The sequence below is a fragment of the Rousettus aegyptiacus genome, unplaced genomic scaffold (genome assembly GCF_014176215.1).
Source record: "Rousettus aegyptiacus isolate mRouAeg1 unplaced genomic scaffold, mRouAeg1.p scaffold_m13_p_1, whole genome shotgun sequence".
NCBI classification, from domain to species: domain Eukaryota; kingdom Metazoa; phylum Chordata; class Mammalia; order Chiroptera; family Pteropodidae; genus Rousettus; species Rousettus aegyptiacus.
The window spans coordinates 175,166,944-175,190,909 of NW_023416284.1; the positions used below are offsets into that span (position 1 = coordinate 175,166,944).

Consider the following 23,966-nt stretch of genomic DNA (forward strand, 5'->3'; position numbering starts at 1 on the left):
CAAGCAAACAAAGCAAATACGCAAGGTTAAATGTTAAACAGGACAAGATGGTACATGATGAAAAGTCAAAGACTTCTTTTCTGATGCTAAAATCCACACTTCTTTTCTCAAGAGAGAAACACTATTACCAATTTCTTCCAAAAATTACACATCTATGCATACGCATATACACTCATGCATACCTATGTATATTTTGGCAACATAGGTAGCATTATACTTTACCCATTATTCTTTGCCTAGCTTTTCTCACTGAATAATATATATTGGTGATTTTTCCATATCAGTATGTATGGGTCTCCCTTTTTTTTTTAATGGTTCTGTATTAGTCCATAGTCATACTTTCTATTGCCACACAATTTTATGGTTGACCAAGCCTTTGCGTATATTGTCTCTCTGGGTCTCATAGTAGCCACTAGCAGGTATCAAAAGGCCCAAGCGACTTGCCCAGTTGACCCAGGATCGCATGGAGCCTGTGACTCAAACATGAGTCCAGTGTTCCTAGCACTGTGACATTCCCTAAATATACATGTATTCCTTCCATTGAGTGCAGTGACCACAAATAAAGGTAAATGTTCTGGAAGCAGTAAAAATAAATAAATAAATAAATAAATAAATAAATAAATAAATAAATAAATAAATTTGCCATTCCAGCGCCCCAAGGAGAGGAACTGTGGACCTCGGAAAAGTGATAAAGGAGACTAGTCAAAGTTTAGGAATAGGAGGGGCCCTGGCCATCAGCGGACCCTTCCCTTCCCTTTTACAGATGAGGGGACCTGGGCCAAGACATCAAAGGACTTGTTCAGGCCGCACAGTTAGACTATTTTCTTTCCTGAGGCTAGTTCCAGAGAGAGGAGGAGAAGGAGACTCGAGATTTTTCCAAGCTTTCATGGTCTCATCAACTAGAATGGGGTGTAGACAAGCATATCGACTGAGAAGCCCAAGCAGCTTGGAGAAACGAGAAGACTCCTTGCCAGGCACTGTGAGAGAGTGCTCCCTCAAGGCGCTGGGACCACGCAGGGCTGAGCTGGCTAACTACCCAGGCGGCATGGATTTAAGCCACTTCTGCCTCCCACTCCTTCACTTCCTGAGGATGTAATGCTCACACAGGCTGCAGGTGTTGAAGAAATTGTCCTCAGCCATGACTATAAATGCATGAGATTCTCTATGCTACTTTGGGTTAAATTTACCATGCAAAAAGTATACCTAAATACAAAACACTTCTCCTTACGCGTAGGTCTTGTTTTGTTTTTAAACAAACAACCATCTTATAAAAGTTTACTGGCAATACAATGAATGAAAACATTCATTCATTCTTGTTATTCAAGCTGGTAGTTATTTCTAAGTGGTTTATTCCCTCATTGCTGAAGTGAACTTAAATTAAAAAAAAAAAAAGTGACCAAACCCCTGTAATAAAATGTGCTGAAGGAACCCTCTGGCCATCGAATCAGAAGCTTCTGCCTTTTCTTTATTACTTTTATCAGGAGGCCTGAGCGGCACTTTTCCTAGGCAGTTAATTTTGGAGGGCTCCTGATGATGGATGAAATTCCTTATTTAGTGGTTGGATTGTCACAGGTCTGCAAGGGAACATTCAGGTGTGGCGCCTCGAGGGGCATTCGTATTTCATACCCGAGATCTTAGTAAATGCTCTTTCCTCTCCCTCCTAAAACACGCACTGACCCAGGGGTGGCACAGTGGGGCAGTGCACTTCTTAGCAGTTCCAGGAATCCAGGGCAGGAGATGGCTGTGCTCAGGGTCTCTGAGCTTTACCCTCTTGCTCTGATCGCCAGACCATTTTCCTCTTACTTATTCTTCAGCTTTGGACAAGGACAGTTTGAAACCGTTTCTACTGCTTTCAGACACCAGTATTTGGACTTTAAATGGGTGCAAGTAGGAAGAAAGCTTAGAGAACCCTCTGGAAATGGAGCAAAGGAGAGGAGTCTGGAGGTGAGCTGAATGCTCCCTGGCACTGAACTAATCACATCAATTGTCACATTGCTCCCCTTCGTTCGATGCTTACCAATTGTCCCAGAAGGAGCAGTTTCAGAAAGTTCTTTTCTGGGCTGTGGAACAACACTTGCTTACTTATTGAGCCCCGAGAGGCATTCTTGAAAGCAGTTTCTTGTCTCAGGCATTACAATGAGATGGTGGTCACTGATTGCATTATGTTTTCCTTTATTGCAGCTGTTGGTTTGATCCTGTGCCAGGTGCTTAAAACAATTGTGGTTTTGCAGCTGGTAAGCGAGGCTGGTCATGGAGAGGGGTCATGCTATTGCCTTGGTCAAAAGTTTTAGCAGCCTGGGGTCTGATGAGGGCAAATTGTTAGAGGATTTTCTCTCTACTTCATTTTTATTTAGAAACTTTCCAGGACAATTACCCTTCTTAGAGTTCTTGAAAGTTTTTTTTTTTCATTTAAAAATATACTTAGATGCAAATAACATTTTTGTTTCACTTAAAAATAAAGGCAAAATGCCAGTTGAGGGTGGTTGTTGTCACTGATATGCTACAGTTGACTAGCTGTGAAAATCTTAATTTAGGATGCATTATTTAGTCATGCCATTTTTATTTGTGTGTTATTATGTACAGATGTGGTTGTGAAATAGTTCAAACTATGACACACTAAATGTCCTCACTAGATTTTTAGGAATGTCTTTATTGAGACAGCCAAATCAATTTCATTTTGTTTGACTCATTGGCATTGGCTATAAATCAGAGAATATTCATTTTAATATCCGAGTAAAAATTTATCTCCAAACGTAATACTACGGTAGTTCTTTCACAGGATGTAAATTTCTTATTTATTTACTCAACATCTTGCTTTCTACTTTCTCTTTCTCTTTATTTCATGCTGGAATGTGCTGAGAGATTTCCAGGAAGGTTTTGCTAATATTATGTCATAATCCACTGATGAATAAATTTCCGGTGGTTCATCTCTCATACCTTGAACTATGGAAGTGTTAGGTTCTGGAAATAATTTTATTGCTTTTTCTGAAATACCCTCCTTATGATATGATATAATAGTTACATTAAAGACATATTTTTATTATAGTATGACAATATTTACGCATTCTAGTGCTGTAGAGATGGAGTTTTTCCCAATTCAGCAACCCTACCATGGTGTTTCTGGAGGAGCAAGGACTTTAAAATGAGACAGACTTGGGTTTTAATCATGGCTCTGTTATCTACTAGCTAATTAATCTCTTGGGTTCTCAATTTTTGCTTCTATAACATGGGAATTACAGTAACCTGACTCGTCAATTATAATGCTTAGATGAAATAAAAGGCTAAAGTCACCTAGCACAGTCCCAGCCCCAGGAAAATACCTCCACTCTATTTTGTAAAAATTGTGGTAAAAGAAACATAATATCATATTTACATTTTAATCACTTTTGCGTGTACAGTCAGTGGCATTAAGTATATTCACACTGTTGTGCAGCCATGGCCATTGCCCATCTCCAGATCTTTTTTATTATCTCAAATGGAAACTGTACTCATTGAACAATAGCTCCCCTTTTTTTCTTCCTCACGACCCCTGGTAGATACTATTCTACTTTCTGTCTCTATGAACTTGATTACTGTAGGTATTTCGTGTAAGTGGAATCATACAATATTTGACCTTCTGTGACTTGCTTATTTTACTTGGCATGAAGTTTTCAAGGTTCATTCATGTTAGAGCATGTGTCAGAATTTTATTGCTTTTTAAGGTAGAATAAAATTCTGTATGTACCACATTTCATCTCTACCTGTCAGTGGACATTTGGGTTTTTTCCACTTGTTGTGTTGTGAATGATGGCTGCTGTGAGTATGAGTGTACAAATATCTATTTGAGTCTCTGCTTTTAATTCTTTTGGGAATATACTCAGAAATGGATTCTATGGATCATAAGAACTCCAATTTTATTTCGACATGACCTCCAAGCTTCAGAATAGCCTGTTGGGTACTTGTTTATTGTTGTGCCACTGAAATCTCAAATACAATATGTTTAAAATTGTTCTACACTTCTTCCCACCACCTCCAAAATCAGATCCTTTTTCTGATTAATGACAAGAACAAATTTTAAGACACCCTGGGACAAACCACCAGAATCTTTGACTTCCTCCCCCTCTTCCTCCTCTAGCCTTAAGATTTTGGCAAAGCTATTTCAAGCTTCTTCACATCTTCTCTCTGCCTTGCCTACTTTATTACTCAGAGATGATTAGTACATATTTTGGTATGATTTCTTCCATTGGCTTAACTTTGAATACTTTTAGTCCTTCATTTTTTTTTAAATGAAAATCATACAGTCCCATTTTCATTAAAAAATCTTTTGAACTCTCTTTCTATACAAATTCCCAACCAATCTTCCTTTTTTTTTTTTTGCTAGTGGTGCCCCAACAGCACTCCTGTTTGGACTAGTTCTTTGATTTTGCCTTGTAACTCCCATAACACTCTTCCCTTTGATCATGGCAAATGACTGTGTGTGACACGACCAAGATAAAGCATCACTCATAAGTGAAAAGTTGGAGTAGATGGAAGTAATGCAGGAAGCCAATATTTTTCTTAGTGTTCAAAGAAAGGCAAGACTTTCTTTCCTCTGCACAGTCATGTCTAAAGAATTGAAATGTTTATTTTATCACTGTGATCCAAGCCAAAATTTATTGCCCAAACTATTTAATATTGGTTTGGCCCTACATAGTGCATATCTTGCAGATGTGTTAAAGAGAAGACAATAACATTTAACTCTATTAATACCACACTTTTTAATTTCTTGTGCATGAACTTCTTAAGAAGCATAACATTCAGTGGTCAACCAATTGTAGACAATCATACCATTATGGTCTCTGGAAAGTAGGTACAGTGTCTGATGAATCTTGCCCTCTGGGTAAACTGAACCTTCCCAGTGTCTGAAGGTCTGAGGGTGATTAGAATGGGTTGGAGTTTGACCTTTGGAATGAAGGAACCTTGCTTCAAAACCCACTTCTGCTATTTGCTGGCTGTGTGGCTTTGAGCAGGGTTTATAACTTTCATATCATTTTGTATCCGTAAAATAGAGATTGATATAATCCCTTCCTCATAATGTTGCTGGGGGGTTAAACAAAAATGATCCAGATGTAACATAATGCCTGGCACATCATGTTCAGTATCCAAAAGGGTCAGTTTTCTTTGTAGAGAGGATGTTGGTTAGATATCTTTATGCGGTTGCCCTAGTCAGAAACTGAGCACAGGTAAAGATGAATAGACTGAGGTGGGCATCCACTGGAAGCTAACACTCAGGTTGGGGTAGTCACTAGTTTATAGAACAACTCTAAATACTCATGAATGTCTTTCCAATGCTTAGGCTCAAAACTACATGTTGACATGTTTTCTGCACCTTAACACCTAAAGAAAAAAATATAACCATTTGCTGATAAAACTAAAAAGATATAGGTTTCTTATTGGCCAAATATGTGTAGGGTCTTGTGACTTCATATCACATTTAAAGGGGTATTTCACACTCTATATTTACATAGTGATACTAAGAAGTAGAAAGGAATACTGATTTTGATATGCCATTTAGCACCTTAAACATTTGTGTACAGTTCCTGGAAACTTTAAATTTTAATAAGTGCTAGTTAATTTTATGCAAATACCCAATGAGAGTCAGGCTTTATAGATGTTAACTCAATTTATGGATCCATTAAGTATAAAAGAATATGACTTTGAAAGTAAAATATTTTGTTGGAAACCTCCAGTGAGGCTTTTGGATAAAATTAGCTAAAATTGGCTTTTATTTGATTTGTAGGTGCTTAAACTTTGGAGAGTTAATTTATCTTTAATTCGAGAATTCATTTTCATTTCTATGCTTTAAAAATATGAGCAGTTAGCTAAATGCTCATATGTATTGACAAGAAATGTGAAGTGTTTATCCCTTAATGGTGCAAAACCTTTTGCTAGTTTTCATACTTGGCTTTTTGCCTAACCTCATAAAAGTCTCCCTGATTTTAATGCATTTTCCCCTTAGAGTACTCTGTCTATCTTTATTAAACTCATTTATAAAGATATCACAGAATAAGGGTTGATGTTATAGATATTGAAATGTCTTTGGTCATGAAGTCTGTGTGCTTCCTTCTGTGTTTTGCAAGCTTGTGGAGCACTTTAAAACATGTCAATTAGAAATAGGAATAGTTGGAAAGCGCAGTTCGAGTACAATTTCTGATTCCGCAAAGTTATAAAGTAGTAAAAAAAGGAAAAATATAATGACATACGTACTTATATCTGCATTACTGAAGCAAACTGATTTATGTAATTTGATCGAAGCAAATATTTTTGATATCTTTATCTTCAGCTGATAAGCCACAAGTAGCCACAAGTAGCTTTGGATGTTAGCACCGGTTACTGGATGGTTTTTATAATCTACGTGTAGGAAACCGTTTGATCAAGATGTGCCATTTCTCCTGCTAATACTTTGATGTTGTTGATTATTCGTTTATAAGAATTTTAATTTTATGTGGGAAGTAATAAAATGGACCCAATATATTCTCAGCAAAACCTCTTCTTTGATGACAATGGTGAGTGGGGAGATAAATTGAGGAAGTTATTAATTACCTTGAAGGGTCGAACTTCAGAAAAGTCAAAGAAGTTCAAAAAAAGTTAAAATACTATGAAAATAAATCATTATTAGTGAAATGAGATATAGTAAAATGCACACAGTGTTAAGGAGCTGACTCATCTCTCCCTTAACTGGTTTTGTACTTCTAGTTAACCTTAGGACCAAGTCGCGCTCTTGTGGACTTGAATTCTGAAGTCCTGGGGTGTAGCAGCCATTGCTTTGTTCAGGGTCATCATGTTAGTCATTACTTTCTTTATAAAACACCAATCTGCCCCTCCCCCCAGGAGACCTGTGCTCTACAGATGGGGGTCTTGAAAGGGGGATGAGGGACAACAGAGAGTTATAGCAATTTCATTTCGTTCCGATAACAAATACTTGTTGAGCTCCACTATGTGTCGGAGAATGTACTGGGCACAGACTAGATAGTGATAAATGAGATAGATATAATCCAGTCCTTGTTAAGACTAAGGTAACCTGGGAGTTGAGATAAGCAGTTAAAATCCTCTGTAGTGAGCACCACGACAGAACAGAAGTTAGGCATCACTAAAGAGGCAGAAAAGACTTCCCAGAGGAGCTAGTATTTCAACTGACGTACCTGAAAAATGAATAGGAGTCAGTTTGGCCAACATTAGTCAAAGTGTGTTCCCACAAGAAAGAAGGGCATGTGTGAAGTCCCAGGGGTGAGAAGGAGCATGGAATGTTTGAATAGAAAGACAAGGCTGTAACTTGTATGGGATTTAGAGGGTAGTGAGAGAGAAGGCTAGGATAGGGGGTAAGGGCTGATCAGGAACAGCTGGGTGAAATGTCTCAAGGTATTTAGATCGTATTCTTAGAACTTTGAGGACCATCAGAATATTAAAGGAAGATAGTGGCATGATGGTGTACGATTTTAGAAAAATCACTCTGGCAACCTAGTGGGGAATGATTGGCAAGGGAAGGCTGGAGGCAGGGGTGGCTTAGTGGGCTGTCGCAGTGGTCTAGGAAAGAGATGGTTTTGACAATGGTAGTGATGGTGGACCCGGGGGAAAATTGATTTCGCTTTGAAAAAGGATTTAAAGACAATTGATTTGATCAGTACGTGCCTGTCTGTGGGGTCTTTGAATGAAGGAAAGGGTAGAGTAACACCCACATTTCAGGTTTTGTGGTGTGGTAGTGAATAGGAACAAATTTGCGAGGAAAGAAGATGGGCAGTTACGTTTGGGACACATCTGTCTTGAAGCGTCTGAGCGATGGTCAAGTCCAGGTGGACATGGGCTGGTGGGTATTCAGGTCTGAGGCTCGATAAAAAGATTTGGTCTGAGGCAGCTCCCGGACTGTACTGAGGCGGAAGTGTGACAAAAGGAAGGATATACAATATTAAGTTCCTCTCAGCTGCTGCTTGTTTTATTATATTTTTTTCAACTTTATTAAAGTATAATTGACAAATGAAATTCTAAGATACTTAAAGTGTACAACGTGATGATTTGATCTTTGTATACATTGCAATAAGATCTGCCATTGAGTTAGTTAACATATCTGTCACCTCACATGTTTATTCTTGTTTTTGTGAGAACATTTAAGTTCTACTCTCTTAGCAAATTTCAATTATGCAATAGAGTCTTATTAACTATAGCCACCATGTTTTATACATTAGATCCTCAGACCTTATTCATCTTATAATTGAAAATTTGTACCCTTTTACCAACATTTTGCCATTTCCCCCACCCTCCCCCTTCCTCCAGCCCCTGATAACTACTTTTCTACTCTGTTTCTATGAGGTCCACTTTTTAAAAAAAATTTCCATCTATAAGTGATACATGCAATTAATCTTTCTCTGTCTGGATCATTTTACTTAGCATAATGCCCTCCAGTTTTATATGGCAGGATTTCTTTCTTTTTTTAAGGCTGAGTAATATTCCATTTTCTTTATCTATTCATTGACAGATACTTAGGTTGTTCCCATACCTTGGCTATTATAGGTAGTCCTGCAATGAACATGGGAGTGCATCTGTCTCTCTGAGATCCTGATTTCATTTCCTTCAGATAAATACCCAGAAGTGGGATTGCCGAACCATATGGCGGTTCTATTTTTAATCTCCTGGGGACCCTTCGTATTGTTTTCCATAGTGGCTGCATCGAACTGCATCCCCACCAGCCATGCATGAACGTTCCCTTTAATCCACGTCCTCACCAGCTTCTTTTAATTTGCTCAGTTTTTATCTTTTTTTAAAAAATATGGGTCATTGGTTATTATTTTTTTTTTGTAACTAACAAATGCAGACTTTCTCTGTGATGATGATAGTGCAGACACAGGTGCTACTGAAAGAGGAAAAACAGGAAAAAAAGGAAGAACAGAAAGTCAAGAGAAAGCGCCCCAGAGAAGCCTGGAGAAAAGCTGTAGTGAGCCCTTCCTTGGCCCCAGAAGCCGTGGCTGGCCTCCTGATTCCTGCTCACAGGCGTCTTCTCTCCGTGCTCCTCATGTTTCCTGCATGTTTCCCTCACCTTTCCTCCTCTCCACTTCCTATTATTCGAAACCTACATTGGCCCAAAGGCTTTTTATTTTTACTTTTTGGTGGGTAAGAAAATAGCGATTATTGCTCCAAAACTTCACCTTAGCTTCCACCTTTTGTGCCTCATCCGAGCTGTACAAAAGGAACTTTTGGGCCGGTCTGGTCACAGGTGTACAGAGCTCATCAGTCTCTTCAGTAGAAACACTGTATGTGTCGTTGGCCTGAGTTGTGTTGTAAAAAATGAACGTTACTTCGACACGATTTTCTCATGCATTGTTTTCACAAGACCAAATAATGAAATTTAAAAAAGAAGTTTTTTCTTGAAGAAACTTAATTGCTTTAATAACATACCTTTACCAAGTTATACTCAGGAAACACAAATGACTTTGTTGCTTTCTTTTTTTCTGATGTAAGGTGAAGATTAACAAATAGTTATTGATGGTGTTTGGTTAAGAAAAATTTGTTTTAATTGCATATGTCAGTTATGTACCTATTAATTTGTTTGTTCTTGCCAATTTAACAATTTTTAATTTTAATGTGTTTTGGGCAGGAGAAAATCCAGCTTTGTCATAAAAGTTTTGTGTTATGAACCTGATTCTGTCGTGCAGCTATTTTTCATTCTTGTTAAAGGATAAATTCACTGCACGAATGTGTATTTTATGTGTTAAACATGTTAATTCAGCAATTTCATGTGGTTCTGTAAAGATATACCTCTGCAAAGGGGTGACCAATCCAAACAACATTTACCCAGTTGGTCTCTGACCCGATTCAATTCTCCCATCTCGTGGCTTGCAAAACAACTGGCTTTTGGGAAAGAAAGTGAATCAAAGCGATTTTTGGTTTGACTGATGAATGAGTATTTTCTTCTGAAGCTTAATATAAACTCATTTTTAAGAGTTACAATAAGTCAGCATGCACTGCATAAACACCATAGGAGACCAAACACTAAAAGCTTCTTTGAGGTATTAGAAGGATATACCTTCTGCTTAGAGTTTACAGCTGCCCAGGTAAATTTTGTTTCTGGTTCTATTATTTCCTCAATTTGTCCCTTATTAATGTGGACAGTTCCAAAAATAATAACTATACCTGGATATTTGAGGCAGTATGTAGTTTCTTAAAAATTTATAAGTTATAAGTTTCTAAGTCTGCTGACCAACCAGTTGATAGGTTCCTGTTATGCAATGGAAGAATGCAGATGTTGATTTGATCTGAAGCTGGTTTATACATTGGCTTTTACAATGTATATTTAAAGATAGCCAAGTTTTACGAGACTAACACTTGTCAAGTCCCCGCCCCACCCTGTTCTAGTTGGGACTTACCCTTAAGTTAACCAAAGAACTAAGAGTGCTGTAGTTAAAACATTTCACTACATGTTGCATTTTGCTCTTAGTAAATGGGAAAAAGAAACTTAAAGAGAGAATCTGAATTAAGGGTAGAGTATATATACTCATTTCTTTTTTTTTTTTTTTGAGGATGGGAAACATATTTTAAAATATGTTTTAAATATATTGTTTTCTTAATCTAAATTCATGGACTTTTTTAAGAGATGTAAATTTAGACTTACATAAATGATTTCTTTATTAAAAAATCAGTATTTGTTTATGAAGTTTAATATTATGCACACTATAAACCAGACTTTTTCCGATGAATAAAGAAATGGAGATTCCTTCTAAATCTTAGAGCACAAACTTCATGTAGGTAATTGGATATATGTACCTGGAGCGGAGGGAAAAGGGTTGGTTTAGGAGTTGTTTGTGAGTCATCTGCATTCAATGACAGTAGAAACCATAGGTATGAGATACTTTCTCTTGTGGGAGAATATGGAGTTGTAAGAAGAGTAGAGGGCCTGACATTGAGCCCTGTGAAGCTCTGGCTTAATGTTGGGTGGAATGAATCTGGCTTAATGTTGGGAAGCCACATCCTGAGAGGTAGAAGGAACTCTGGGAGGGTTTTCATGTTACGGAAACCAAGGGAAAAGAGAAAAGCACTTTTCAAGAGGGAGGGAAGAATCAGGTGCTTCTGATAGATCCAGTGTGAAGTGGACTAAAAATATCTGTTGAATATAGCAGTAGAAGTCATTGGTGATCCCAGGGGAGCTGCTTCTGTGGGGCAACTAAGGTGGAAAACAGATTGGTGTGAGTAGAGCAGTGCAGGAGAGGCGAGGAAATGGACCTCGTGTGCAGACATCTTTGAGAGTTGCGCTGAGGAGGCTCAGGATGTAAGACGGAAGTTTGAGAGTGATATGAGGTCAAGAGAGACCTTTTTTGTGGGAGTAGACTTTCATGTGATAAAAGCCAATGAGAAAGAAAAGCATTTAGGCAAGAGAGGTTCAATAACCAAGAGAGAAAATAAAGAGGATTTATAATAAAATAACGGTCACAGCAAAAATAATATTTATTGAGTGCTCACCACATCTGGGACACTGTGGCAAGCCCTTGAGAAATATTCTTACGTTTAGTTCTTAGAATAATGTTTTGTAGTGGGTACCACTATTTTTCCTAGGTTAAACAGGAGGAAAGTGAAACCTAGAGATGTCGACTAACTTGCTCAGTGTCCTCCATCTAGTAAGTGATGGACTAACTTATGAACTTAAGGAGTGAAGTTTGCCCTGCCCCAGCTTGCCACCCTGTTGACTTGAATGTAGGTGTCTGAGCTGAATTTGAATACCTACTTAAAGACAATAATTTTAGCTAGTGGCCTGGGTCATTTTTAAAAGAAGACTGTATCTGCTGAGAGAACCTAACTTTGTGAGTGTATATAAAACATCACACCTCAAATTATAAGCTGTATGAATTGAAGATTGAAGGTGATTTGCCCAAAGAACTCCCAAAGCAATTGGCTAAGGCAGAAATTAAGTAGAGGGTTTTTGTTTTTGTTTTTTTTGTTTTTTTTTTTTTTCATTTAGAGAAGAACAGAAAAAAGATGGCAAGCTGAGGTAACAACCCGGTAAGGCCAAAGAAGCGATAAGAAAACATCCTCCAGACAGCTTCCCTGTAGATTCTGACAGGCTAAGTTTCCTGAAATAATATTAATTCTGTCCTCTTGCTTTTAATAGGACATAACGACTACATGTGTCCAGCTACCAACCAGTGCACAATTGATAAAAACAGGAGGAAGAGCTGTCAGGCCTGCCGGCTACGCAAGTGCTACGAAGTGGGCATGATGAAAGGTGGTAGGTACCTTCTCCCCAGAGTGCCCACCTGCCATGGACGTCCATGTTTACTGCCCTGCGGGGGCCATTTATGTTCTAATAAGCAGGAGAGTTCAGTGTTTTCTCTTCTAATTATTTTTTTTCTTATTCTTATTCTTCTTTGCCATGAAAGTAGTTTTACAATACATTTTATTTTTTTTTAAAAAGGAAAGTGGCTAGAACTGAAGATTCTAACATGATATTTCATGTTTTATATTTTAAATGCAACTAATTACATTTTAAATCAAAAGTGTGTGGGAGGTGGTGGTGGAAGGAAAAGAACATGGCTCGGTGAGTTATCCTGGAAACATGTTTCAGTTACTGTTTATATTGCTAATACTAGAAAACGGTTATCTGAGAATACGCTTTCCCTGAACTTGTAAATGTGGAAGCTAAATAGCTAATTTATAATCTTTCGATCTCTTAGCATCTCTTAGGGAATGGGAATTTCAATCAAAAGACAACTTTTCCTTTAGAAGCTGAGTCTAAACTAGCAATTCCTGTAATCCCAGCATCTAGCGTGGCACCGAGAGTCACGAATGAGGACTGAACACTAACGCATCACAGGGCGTTCAGGATCTGTGCCCATGTGCTTGTGCTTTGTGGCTGTGTGTGTGTGTGTGTGTGTGTGCGCGCGTGTGCATGAGTGGTTTGCTGTCCTCCATGTATCGAGTCTTCTGGTTTTCTCGCATGGTAATCCAGTGTCTGCTTGGGGAGTAGGTGCTCCATGAATGTGGTTGCCTATTTGATCTCCTCGCATTCTTGGGGGTCTTGTCTTGAAGAACACTGCTTCTAGTCTTTGATAACCTTCAAAATACAGGGATAGAACAAATAGGAAATGTGTAGTTAAAATAAAGTCATGAGTGCACTCAGTGTTTCAGGATGATACCGAGGGAAGCGACCGATGGTGCTGCCTGCCGGTCGTAACGGGGAAAAGCTTTTTGAAGGAGACAAGGCTTGGGATGAGTTAAGGAGAACAAAGTTGCAACGCAAAAATAAAAAAATGTGCACTAACAGAGGGCAAGTAACTTTTAATTCATTCGTACTTGAACAAAGAAAGAAGCAGAAGGAAAACCAAGAATGGAGGTCAGGATGAAGGCACACCTGATTGTGGAGCTTACAGTTAGAGATCCTTAGAGTCCATGGTCATAAATAAATGAGCATGGCAGATTGAGGTTTTGAGTACAGCATTTGAAATAAATTCTCTTGAACAGATGAAATGTTGAATTTACTACGCGTCGTATGAGCTGTGACTGTATGTCTTGATGTCTGAAATGGCAGCTTAATTCGAAGGGTAATGAATTCCAAGAATTTAACAGCTATGTTCAGAAAATGACACATTGAGTCATAAATGGATTAAATATTTAAGGAATTCATCTTTCTTTGTACTGTTGGAGAATCAGCCTTAATTAAACGCAAAAAGCTTCTTAAGGTAACTTGATAAGTGACAGGAATATAACAACTACATGTAAAAAATTTAATTTGAAACAGCAGAGTCTAAATTGGATATTCTTCTTTGGAGATTGTAGGTAGATTAAGCCCAGTCTCTTATATTCCCTTTGAAAAGCTGAAATAATCAATTTGTGAGTATGTCCAAAACATTTTTTTCCTTTCAGGGTACCCATACATTGACCCTACTTCATAAAAATAATTGTTTTTCCTAATTAATATTTAGATACAGTCTGGCTGCATTAATATAAATTATGCATACCCATTTTTAATCTAACAAAAATTTTAATATGCGAAGACATAATACAAGTCTTCTAATGTTTTCAAATAGAACTCTAGATCATTTAACTTCACACAGCCAGTCTGTGTGTCTACACACGTAATTGTACATGTCTATTTACAACTGTGAAATATGTATCTGATTTTGTTCACTGCTGTTTTAGTCTTCTTGGTCTGTTGTAACAAAATCTATAGACAGGGGGCTCAAACAACAGAAATCAACTTTCTCACAGTTCCGGAGGCTAAAATCTAAGATTGGGGTGCCAGAAAATTTAATTTCTGGTGAGACCTCATTTCCAGGCTTTTACCTGGTTGCCTCTGGCTGCGTCCTCACAGGACCTATTCTCTGTGCGAGCCCAGCCCTGGTGTTTTTAATTCTTCTTATAAAAACACTGTCATATTGGATTAGAGCCCAACCCTTATGGCCTCATCTAATCTTTATTACCTCTTGAAAGACCCTATGTCCAAATACAGTCACATTCCAGAGTACTGGGTTGAATTTTGGGCAGGTGACACAATTCAGTACGTAACAATATCCCATTAAGATTCCTCGGTGGTTGTTCAGTATCTGTCTACATTTAATGAAAACATGCGTCTTTCTGGCAGCTTGTGTATGTGTATATGTTTTACAGCAGTCTTTAAAGTTGTAAAACTTTAGACTGTTAGTATACCTTATTATCATTATATATAAAGTAGTTGTCATCAGGCACTATAATTTATTGTATTTTCTGCAACATGTGATACCACACATAACCTCATGACAGCTTGTATAACAACTCCCAGTATCTCATTGAATGAAAACTTAATTTACATCTGGAAGTAAATTATAACTAACTATGAAATCTGAAGTTACTTGTACAGAACAGCTGTGTTTAAATAAATCTTTACACCATTTTCCTAATGGTTTCACAAGAATCCTGTTTCTTAACTAGGCTAGACACTAATTAGAGTATCGAATCTCTACATGTGAAGTCAAATGTTTGATTCCAGATAAAAGAGAGAGAACCACATACCTGCCCCCTCCTTTAATACAAGGCTAGATAAATTTATTGAAGTGTTCTAAAATTCGAAAGAGTACATGATTTATCTACATGAAGACATTATTTTAATCTGTTTTGTTGTTTAGTGTATCCCGATAATCCCAACATCATTATTAGATTTGATTGTGAGCCAAGGTGGCTCAGTAACCTGCAGGATTTAAGATGTGCTTTAGGGCAGCGGTCCCCAATCTTTGTAGCAACAGGAACCGGCGCTCTTATGAGAATCTAATGCCTGATGATCTGAGGTGGAGCTGAGGTGGTGATGCTAGCGCTTGGGGAGCAGCTGCAAACACAGATGAAGCTTGGCTCATTCCCCCACCACTCAACTCCTGCTGTGCAGCCCAGTTCTTAACATCATAGGGGGGCCCTGCTTTAGGGGATGCATTTTCCTGTCTTAGTGCATGTGCCGGTTTTTCTGCCTGGGTGGCTTTTTCTTCTTCATTTGTCTTCTTCACCTTTAACCTTAGATGGCAGATTCAATGTCTCCTCTCCAGGCAGGCCTTCCCTGTTGCCTCGCACCGATTAGTTCCCTGTGTTCTACCTTTGTGGTACACAACTCTTCTCTGAGCTCTTGTCACTATTATTATTAAACATTCAGCATCTGTTCACAAACTCCATGATGGCAGGGGCTGTGTCTATCCTGTTTGTTGATCTAGCACAGAGCAGGTCACAAAGTAAGTGTTCAAGAAATTTTTTGCATGAGTTAATGAATGAACTCAATTTATTTAAATAGTTATTTGTGTAGAGTCTTTAGGTGTCAGCTCTTATGGAGAGAGTAAGCATCAGTAAGACCCTAATCCCTTCCATCAATGTCCTCACTAAAAAGAGAACATTTGTATATAAAATGGCAAATAAAAATCCAGAAAATAAGTTGAGATTGCATTAAAATGGAAAGATAAGAATGAAAGACTAGTGGCCAATGGAAGTTCAGAGCATTAGTCAACCACTCTTGAGTTTAGTCCAACCCAGAATATTACTCAGACCATCTGACTTCCAATGTGTATGTTGTTATCCAGGAATATGGCATTCTGGTTTGTTTTGGTGGAAAGGAGAAGACTTCAGAGGTGGAATTCCTGGTCCAAATACTGGCGGCAATTCAGACTTGCTGTTATAGTCACTTTTATGAGCTTCGCTATCCTCAGATGTAACGTAAAAATAAATAATTTCTACCTAACATGTTTGTGGTGAGCATCACAATTCATAACATGTGAGAGTACTTTGTACATTTTAAGTGCCATGCAAGTGTGAGCTATTATATCTTTTCTGTCTTAAAAATAATTTCTATTTTAGTTAAATACTCAGCACAATTGTACTAAGTATAAATGTCAAATTCCTCTTTGGGGAACAAAAACCTTACTCAGACACACCTGCTTTTTTTCTTTTTTTTCTTTTTGGTGTCGTATACTTGATACGGTTTCATGATAAGTGAGATTTATCGTTTATCATTTTATGATGCCAGAGATTCACACAAACTTGAGAAAATTCTTTCCTCAAAATAGACTCAGAAGTGCATGGCAAGGTTTTCATTTTTCGGGTGAGGAAACTGGCACACAAATTAAATGATGTGCAGGACTCATGTGCTGCCCATTCTGATTGTTTCTTTGTGACACATTAAGAAGAAATTTGAGACAGAGTAATAATCACCGACTAGTCTATTATTTTGTTGACAGTTTGCAGTTTAATTTTGAGAAATAGTCTACAACAATAAATAAACTTTAAAAAAAAAATGTTACAGTTTTGGGGAAAGGTATGTTATGTGACCAGAATAATACAGAAACCTGAAGAAGAATTAGAAAATGAAGTATTTCTTGTTTCCTAAGTTTAATGTTTATGACTTATTGTAATTTGTTTTAGTGATAAGGTGAACTGCCAATCTAGAAAATTAGGTTTCCTTTAATCCTCCATTGGCTGTCTTTTACCAAAAGTTATCAACCAATTATTAATACTAATAACAGTAGAACCGAATCAATGAATTAAAACTGCAAGTGTGAATCACTGTCTTGGGATCGTTCAGTAATTCTTGGGAGCATTATAGCTGCATGTGGATCCAAGCTTTTTCAGAAGGCAGAGTTGGAAGTTCATGTGTAGGATTTGACTTAAGGAAAATATTAAAATATTAAAAAAAAAGTTAACTGCACTTGACCAAAGAGATTCTTGTTGTTTCAAGCAGCAACCTATGTATTTATATTAAAAATAATATTTATATTAAACACTATTATTTTATTCAGATTATAGATATTTATTTAATGGAAAATTTCCACATATTATTATTTTTTCATTTGCAAATAAACATATTGAATAAAGTCCTTGAATCATATATAGAACCTTAAAGATTAGTAAACCCAATGTTTTACAGTGTTTAAAGCAAATTCTTCTTCCGCGAGCAGTAGGAGACTCCCCATCTATGAAACAGATCAAAGCCGATTTAGCACAGTCTCTCTTCACTCAGTGTGTTATTCCTGGGAAACCATCTGAGCTCCAAGGATCAGTTTGTAAACCACTGGTCCCATCTAACCCCTTCATCTTCCAGATAAGAAAGCCAAGCCTCGAAAGCTTAGATGACTTGATCAAAGTCTCAGAACTATCTAGCAGAAGAGTTGAGCCTAGAAACCTAGATTCTAGACACAGATCTCTTTCTCTTTCCACTACAGCTCTTTATGTTACCACTCACATTTAACATGAATAATAATTGATTAAAAATATGGGTGGCACATAACTAAGTGAATGCACATGAATACATGCATATACTTCAGAGAGAAGAAATCCAGAATAAAAGGAATTATTTTATTCTGTTCTTCCAGATAACAGGATGATACCAAGACTTCGGTGACCTGTTGACCTTGGGGAGCTAAGGGAATTCAGCCTAAGAGATTTCTAGCTAAGCTGTGGATAGCTTTCTATTTCTGCTTTAGAAGTGTTAGCAGAAATGGTAGTGGTAGGGGATGTGCAATCTGTCTGGTCTAACTTTGGGTAGAACTTAAAGGAAAGAGGAGGTGGGTCATGACCTTGGGGTCAGAGAAGATATGGGAAAGATACAGGAATCATAGTGATGAAATTCCAAGGAGTAAAGAAATTTAGATGTTTCTTAACTTAGCATGAATGAAAAAATGAGATGACCAATTAGTTATTCTCTTCATGATTTGGTAAAATTAAAATTGATGTCCTGATACGCAGTGCCTCAGCCACCGAATAGGGATGGAGGCAGGTCAGCATCACTGTCTGTTAGTTTAGTTGGGGAAACATAATGGCAGGTAGCCTAATGCTTCGTTATCTGCAAAAACCATGGCACCTTTGATGTCTTAACGTAGACTGAGCGACTTTCTTACAAATTTGGCCGAGTATGACGGCATGAGCTCAATTCAAAGACTGAAACCCTACTGCCCCCTGCATCAGAACTGTGTTTGTCAGGGTTGCCAGTGACCTTTGTGTTGCAGAATCCAAGTCAATTCTCAGTCCTTATCCTAACTGGTTAGCAGCATTAGGCACAGTGGATAATTCTCTTCTCCATAATGAGCTTTCTTTGTCTTAACTTCCAAGGCAATACACTCTTTTAGTTTTTTTCCTACCCCACGGGTCACCCTTTCTAAGTCTTTGTATATTTCTCCTCTTCTTTCCTGACCTCCTAATGTTGGAGCAGCCCAGAGTTTCGTCCAGGAACCTTGTCTGTGTACTCACTCCTTAGTGATATCGTCTAGTCCCATGGCTTTAAATACCATTTCTATGTTGACAACTCTCAATTTTATGCCTCTCGCCCAAACCCTCTACCAAGCTCCTGATGTGTCTTCTTCTCTTGAATGTCTAATACGCATATCAAACTCAATTTGTTCAAACCTGAATTCTTTGTATTTCCTCTCAACTATGCTTTATCCGCACTCTTTTCCATCTCAGCTAATAACGTTATCTTTTGAGTTGCTTAAGCCAAAAAAAAAACTGAGTTATCCTTGACTTCTCTTTTTCTCCCACACTTCATATTCAGGAAATATGGTAGCTCTACCTTCAAACATTTTCGGAAATCCAACCACTTCTCTTCACTTCCGCTGTTGCCACCCTGGTCTGAACCACTGTCATTTGTCTCCCCTCTTATTGCTGGAGCCATACCGGCTTTTCTGTTTGCTTCCCCATAGTCTGTTTTCCCAATGGACACATTAAAAACGGAAGTCGAATCATATCACGACTCTTCTTAAAGGCTTTCAGGCTTCCCATTTCACTCAGCCAATGCCATTATAGGGGCTGTAAGGCCCTATTTCATCTGCTTTCTCCCCACTTTTACTTTTCACCTCTTTTTTTTTATTATTATTACCCTCTCTCTTGCCCACTCTGCTCTAGCCATGTGGGCATTCTTACATGTCAGGCACACTTCTGTCTTATAGCATTTACTCTAGCTATTTCCTTTCTCTGGAATGTCATTCCGCCAGATGTTTGTTTGCCTAACTCCTTTACCTCCCTCAAAACATTTGATCCGTTATCAATTTATCGGTGAGGTTTACCCTGACAGTTCTTTCTAATGGTGCAATTTGCTTTGCTCATGCATTCCTCAATCTCTCCACACCCCTACCTTGCTCTACTTCTTTATTCTTCTATTGCATTTTCACCTTCTAATACAGCATATGGTTAATTTTTAGATTATATTTACAGTTTGATGTCTGTCTCCCTTACTAGAATGTAAGCTCCAGATGGGAGTTTACAAATAAATAAAACATGTTCGTGTATTTTGTCCGCTGATGTATTGCAAACACTTAGGTTAATGCTTGCATGTAATGGGCAGTCAATAAATAGTTGTGGCATGTATGAATTAATAGAATGAATAAAACTGAAAGTCCATTTTAAGTTTAAATTTATGAATCAATTGAGAGTCAAAGGTCCTGTTTTTCTAATTAAGAGAGAATATCTACTTGAGAGTTAAAACATGTATAGTAGTTAGCCTTCACTGCAGGACAGAACCTCGCCTCAAAATCTCAATGGCATATAATAATAAGCTTATATTACTCACATGTCAGGGAGATCAGCTAGGAGACTCATGAGATTGGCTTGGTTCACCCACATATCTGGTGGTCAGCTGGCTGTCTTGGCTACAGCAACCGGGGTGACTCGGTTTTGCTTCACATGTTTCTCATCCTCCAGCAGACTAGTCCAGGCATGTTCCCATGGTAATGGCAGAGGTGCAAAGGAGAGCAAGCCCCAGATCACAAGCCCATTTCAAGCCTTTGCCTGCATTATCTGAAGCATCCATTGGGCCAAAACAAGTCAAGAAGCTGAGTCCTTAGTGTATGTGAGAGGAGGCTTCAGTTATATAGCAAAGGTTGGAAAATTGGGGTCATTTTTTGCAATCTATCACAACCAGAAATATTAGCTTTTCAGATTTTGGACTAAAAAATCATAAAAGAGTGTCATAGAATCTTAGGCTTGGGAGAGACATATGGGTTTATTTACTCTTCTTTTCCACTCAGTGGAGGAATCCCCTACATAGCAATCTGACAGCTTGGGTTAAAGTGTTGAAATCAGATATGTATTATATTTTTATGCTTCTCATATACATGATGAATAGACACAATAAAGCAGAAAAACCTGGGAATAGATGTGAGCCAGTACTTTCAGAAAAATATGGGCTAGTTTCAGATGTGCTAGATTTCACTAAGTTACTTAGATGTGGGTTTAGTGTATGCATGTGCGTGTTGTAATTGCTTATGAATGAAGATTAAAACATAATTAAAGGTAAGGCCACTTTAATATTTTAGTAGAAGTTCACTGGATATATAAAATTAAAGAACATTGATAATTATACCTTTACTTTTATTAAAGTTATAGTTGGAATACTGATTTAATTATTTTTATAATGAAGTAATTCGATTGCTTATTTAGAAGTGACTTTGGTTCTTAAAAGATGAAAAGAAAGATCTTTATTTACCTTTCCAAGAATGGCCATGTCTCAACTTCCTCTTAGAAGAAATACTGACGGTTTTTAAGGACAGGCAAAAATTTCAGAAAGGGTCTCTCTTGTTCTTATAATTTACTTTTGCAAAATTAAATTGTTCAGAAAATGATGTAAGGATCTTTTCTGTGGATAGAATTTAAAAAGTTAAGAACTTTGGGGGCAGAAATTATATGAAATGGGGGAGAAGGGAGGTAAATATGGGGTAAAGGCATAAATAGATGGTGACAGAAGAAAATTTAACTTTGAGTGGTAGACACACAATGCAATATACATATGAGATATTACTGAATTGAACATTCACAACCTATATAATTTTCTTAACCAATGTCACCCCAATAAATTTAATTTAAAAATAAATTAATAAAGTAAAAGAGATTAATACTCTAACAAAAAAAAATTTGTGAATGCTTGGTGCTTTTAAATACTGTAAGCCTAAGACTTCATGAATTTTCATGTATTTGCTTTTGTTATAATAATTGTGATTAGGATAATGAATGGTGTTTAGAACTGAAAGAACTTAAAGGTCACCTAGTCTACCTCTTTGTTTTGCAGCCCATTGTTCTTGTCCAAGTCACACAGCTAGTTAACTGCTCAGACAAGAAGCCAAGACTCCTAACTCCTGGTTCAGTACTCTTTTCATTGTCCAGCACTGCCTCGCTGACCTAAGCGATTTAGTGTCGTGCAAGATAGAAACACATGCATGAATAAGATATTAATATCACAGACCAAAGTTATGACTTAAGAACAATTACTAAGGATGCAAAATACTACTCTGCAACAATAACATTAATCAACACGTTTGGCTTAGTTGCACAGCTGAAATACCAAAGTTAATTTACATGGAGAGTGTGGTAGATATTTTAAAAAGAATTACTTAATATTACTAAATAATTAATATAATTTAAAGGGAACATTTCTCTTGAAGGCAAAAGGTTTTCACTATTTTTAGATAACAATTTAAATATTTATTATAAAGCCTGCCTTTTTATTTTTTAATGTTTAGATTATCATTGTATCAAAAAGAGCTAACTTTGTCAGGTAGAAGGAACCTTGGCTTACTTGGTCAAGTGTATAAGTCTAGTCAAATGTATGTCTGGCTCTTCCAAAGACCCTTGGGCAGATCACTTAATTTTCTGAACTCAGTTTTCACTTCTGACTCAGCGGTCTCTACGACATCTTTCAAGTCTTAAATTTTATGTTTTATGAACTAATTTCAGATTAATAATGGAAAGGTCAGAATGTAAAATTAAAGAGAATGAAAGTGAATTTCCAGATTTGGGGAATGACCTCCACAGCTATCATAGTTGTATTTCAAGCTAAATTTGCAGAGCAACTAGTGACAGGAAAAACCTGCTGAAATGGACAAAGGTACAAATCTGTTCTCTTCATTAATTAGCATGGGGAGTGAATCTCTTCTGAGTTGGGAGTGTCACAAAAATGAGTATGATGTTAAAAGTCATATGAGCAGATGGCTATAATATTGTTATAAATTATTTAACCACATGAAAGAAAGGCTTCAAGAACAAAGTTTGTTGAAGTAGGACTTTGAGAAGATAGCTAAGCTCTTTTCTGTTATTAGAGATCTCATTGTCATATCTAAGACTCGAGTCCCAAGAGCTGGTAGAATTTTCTAGTTTCTGCCTTGTGGAACAGAGAAAAGAAGAGGCTAAAAACAGAGTGAATTTTGAGAAGTTTCTGATTAAAGCCAGTCTGGTAATGTTTGCTTGAAAATTTATGCAGTAGGTATAAACCAACACACTTGTGGGCAGATTTTTTTGGAAATCACAGAAATATATGCTGGCTCTGAGAGAACATTGATTTTTCAGTTTTTAAAAATATATTCTGAATTCTAATTTTTAATTTATTTTATGTATTATAAATGGATTAATCTAGTATGTAGCTTATCTTTGCTTTGTTTATGGTGTCATCTATCTCATTTTTAAGTTGTGGAATTTGTCATACTTTTTCTTCATCAGAACTCATTTATGCTTTCAGTTCTGTTTCATAAATCCTTCCCTACTTAAACTCATCATAAAGTTATTTATCTATATTCTATTTTAAAAGTATTAAAGCTCTTTTTCACATTTTACTATTGATTCCACTGAAAATAAAATTTTGTGTATGACATGAGGTATGAATATAATTTTATTTTTTCCATCCATGTAAAAAAATTGTTCCAGAGCTATTAATTAAATGATATACTCTTTCCTCATTGATCTGTAAAGCTACCTCTATTATACATGAGGTTCACTTATATGAGAAAATTTGATTCTGAGCTCTCTTTGCTATTTCTTTCCATTATTGGTCTATGCCTTCACTAAAAACACGGTTTCAATTTTCATAACTTTGTAATTACTTTGACTTTATAATCCTTCTTGAAAAGGAATTCGTTCTTCAAAATTGTTTTGGCTATTTATGGCTATTTTTGCTTCCAAAGGAATTTTTAAATCAACTTTTAATGGAATTGCATTGAATTTGTAAATTAATTTAGGGAGGACTGACATAGTTATGATCATCTTTCTACCCATTAACATTATAGAACTCTTCATTTATTTTAGGTCTTTTCAAATGACTTTCACTAATACTTTCAATTTTCTCCATAAGATACCACATATTTTAAAAAATTACTCACAGCTATTCCATTTGACTGATATTTTAAAGAAAAAACTTAAAAAAAAATTGTATGATCTTATTGTTCCAGATATGTCATATATTTTGAAAAAGTGTATAAATTTGGGATTATATTGCCTATTCACTAATATTTTCCCATGCTATTAAGTATCCTTTAAAATATGATTTTTAGGGTGGCTACAGTAATATTCCAGTATGGACAAACTGTAATTTATTTAGTTATTGGTATTTATATTGTGTTAACTTTCACAGTTTTAAACAAGACTATGTATGAAGAGTTTCCTTGCTAAATATTTGCACACAATGATTACTTGTTTAGGATTCACTTTGAATTACGGAGTCAAAAGGTGTGCACTTTTCCATGACTTTTGGTATATATCATCAAAATCAA

The 23,966-nt window shown here is 36.8% G+C and overlaps 1 protein-coding gene across 8 annotated transcripts in view; it reads left to right on the forward strand.

The window, feature by feature from the left end:
- Positions 1-23,966, forward strand: part of ESR1 (estrogen receptor 1) — a 304,656-nt gene that overhangs the window by 144,739 nt on the left and 135,951 nt on the right. For all 8 annotated transcript variants that reach the window (XM_036222773.1, XM_036222778.1, XM_036222784.1 and 5 more), the window contains one exon: positions 12,110-12,226. In XM_036222773.1, coding sequence (XP_036078666.1) covers positions 12,110-12,226 — 117 coding nt within the window. The remainder of the gene's footprint in view (positions 1-12,109; positions 12,227-23,966) is intronic.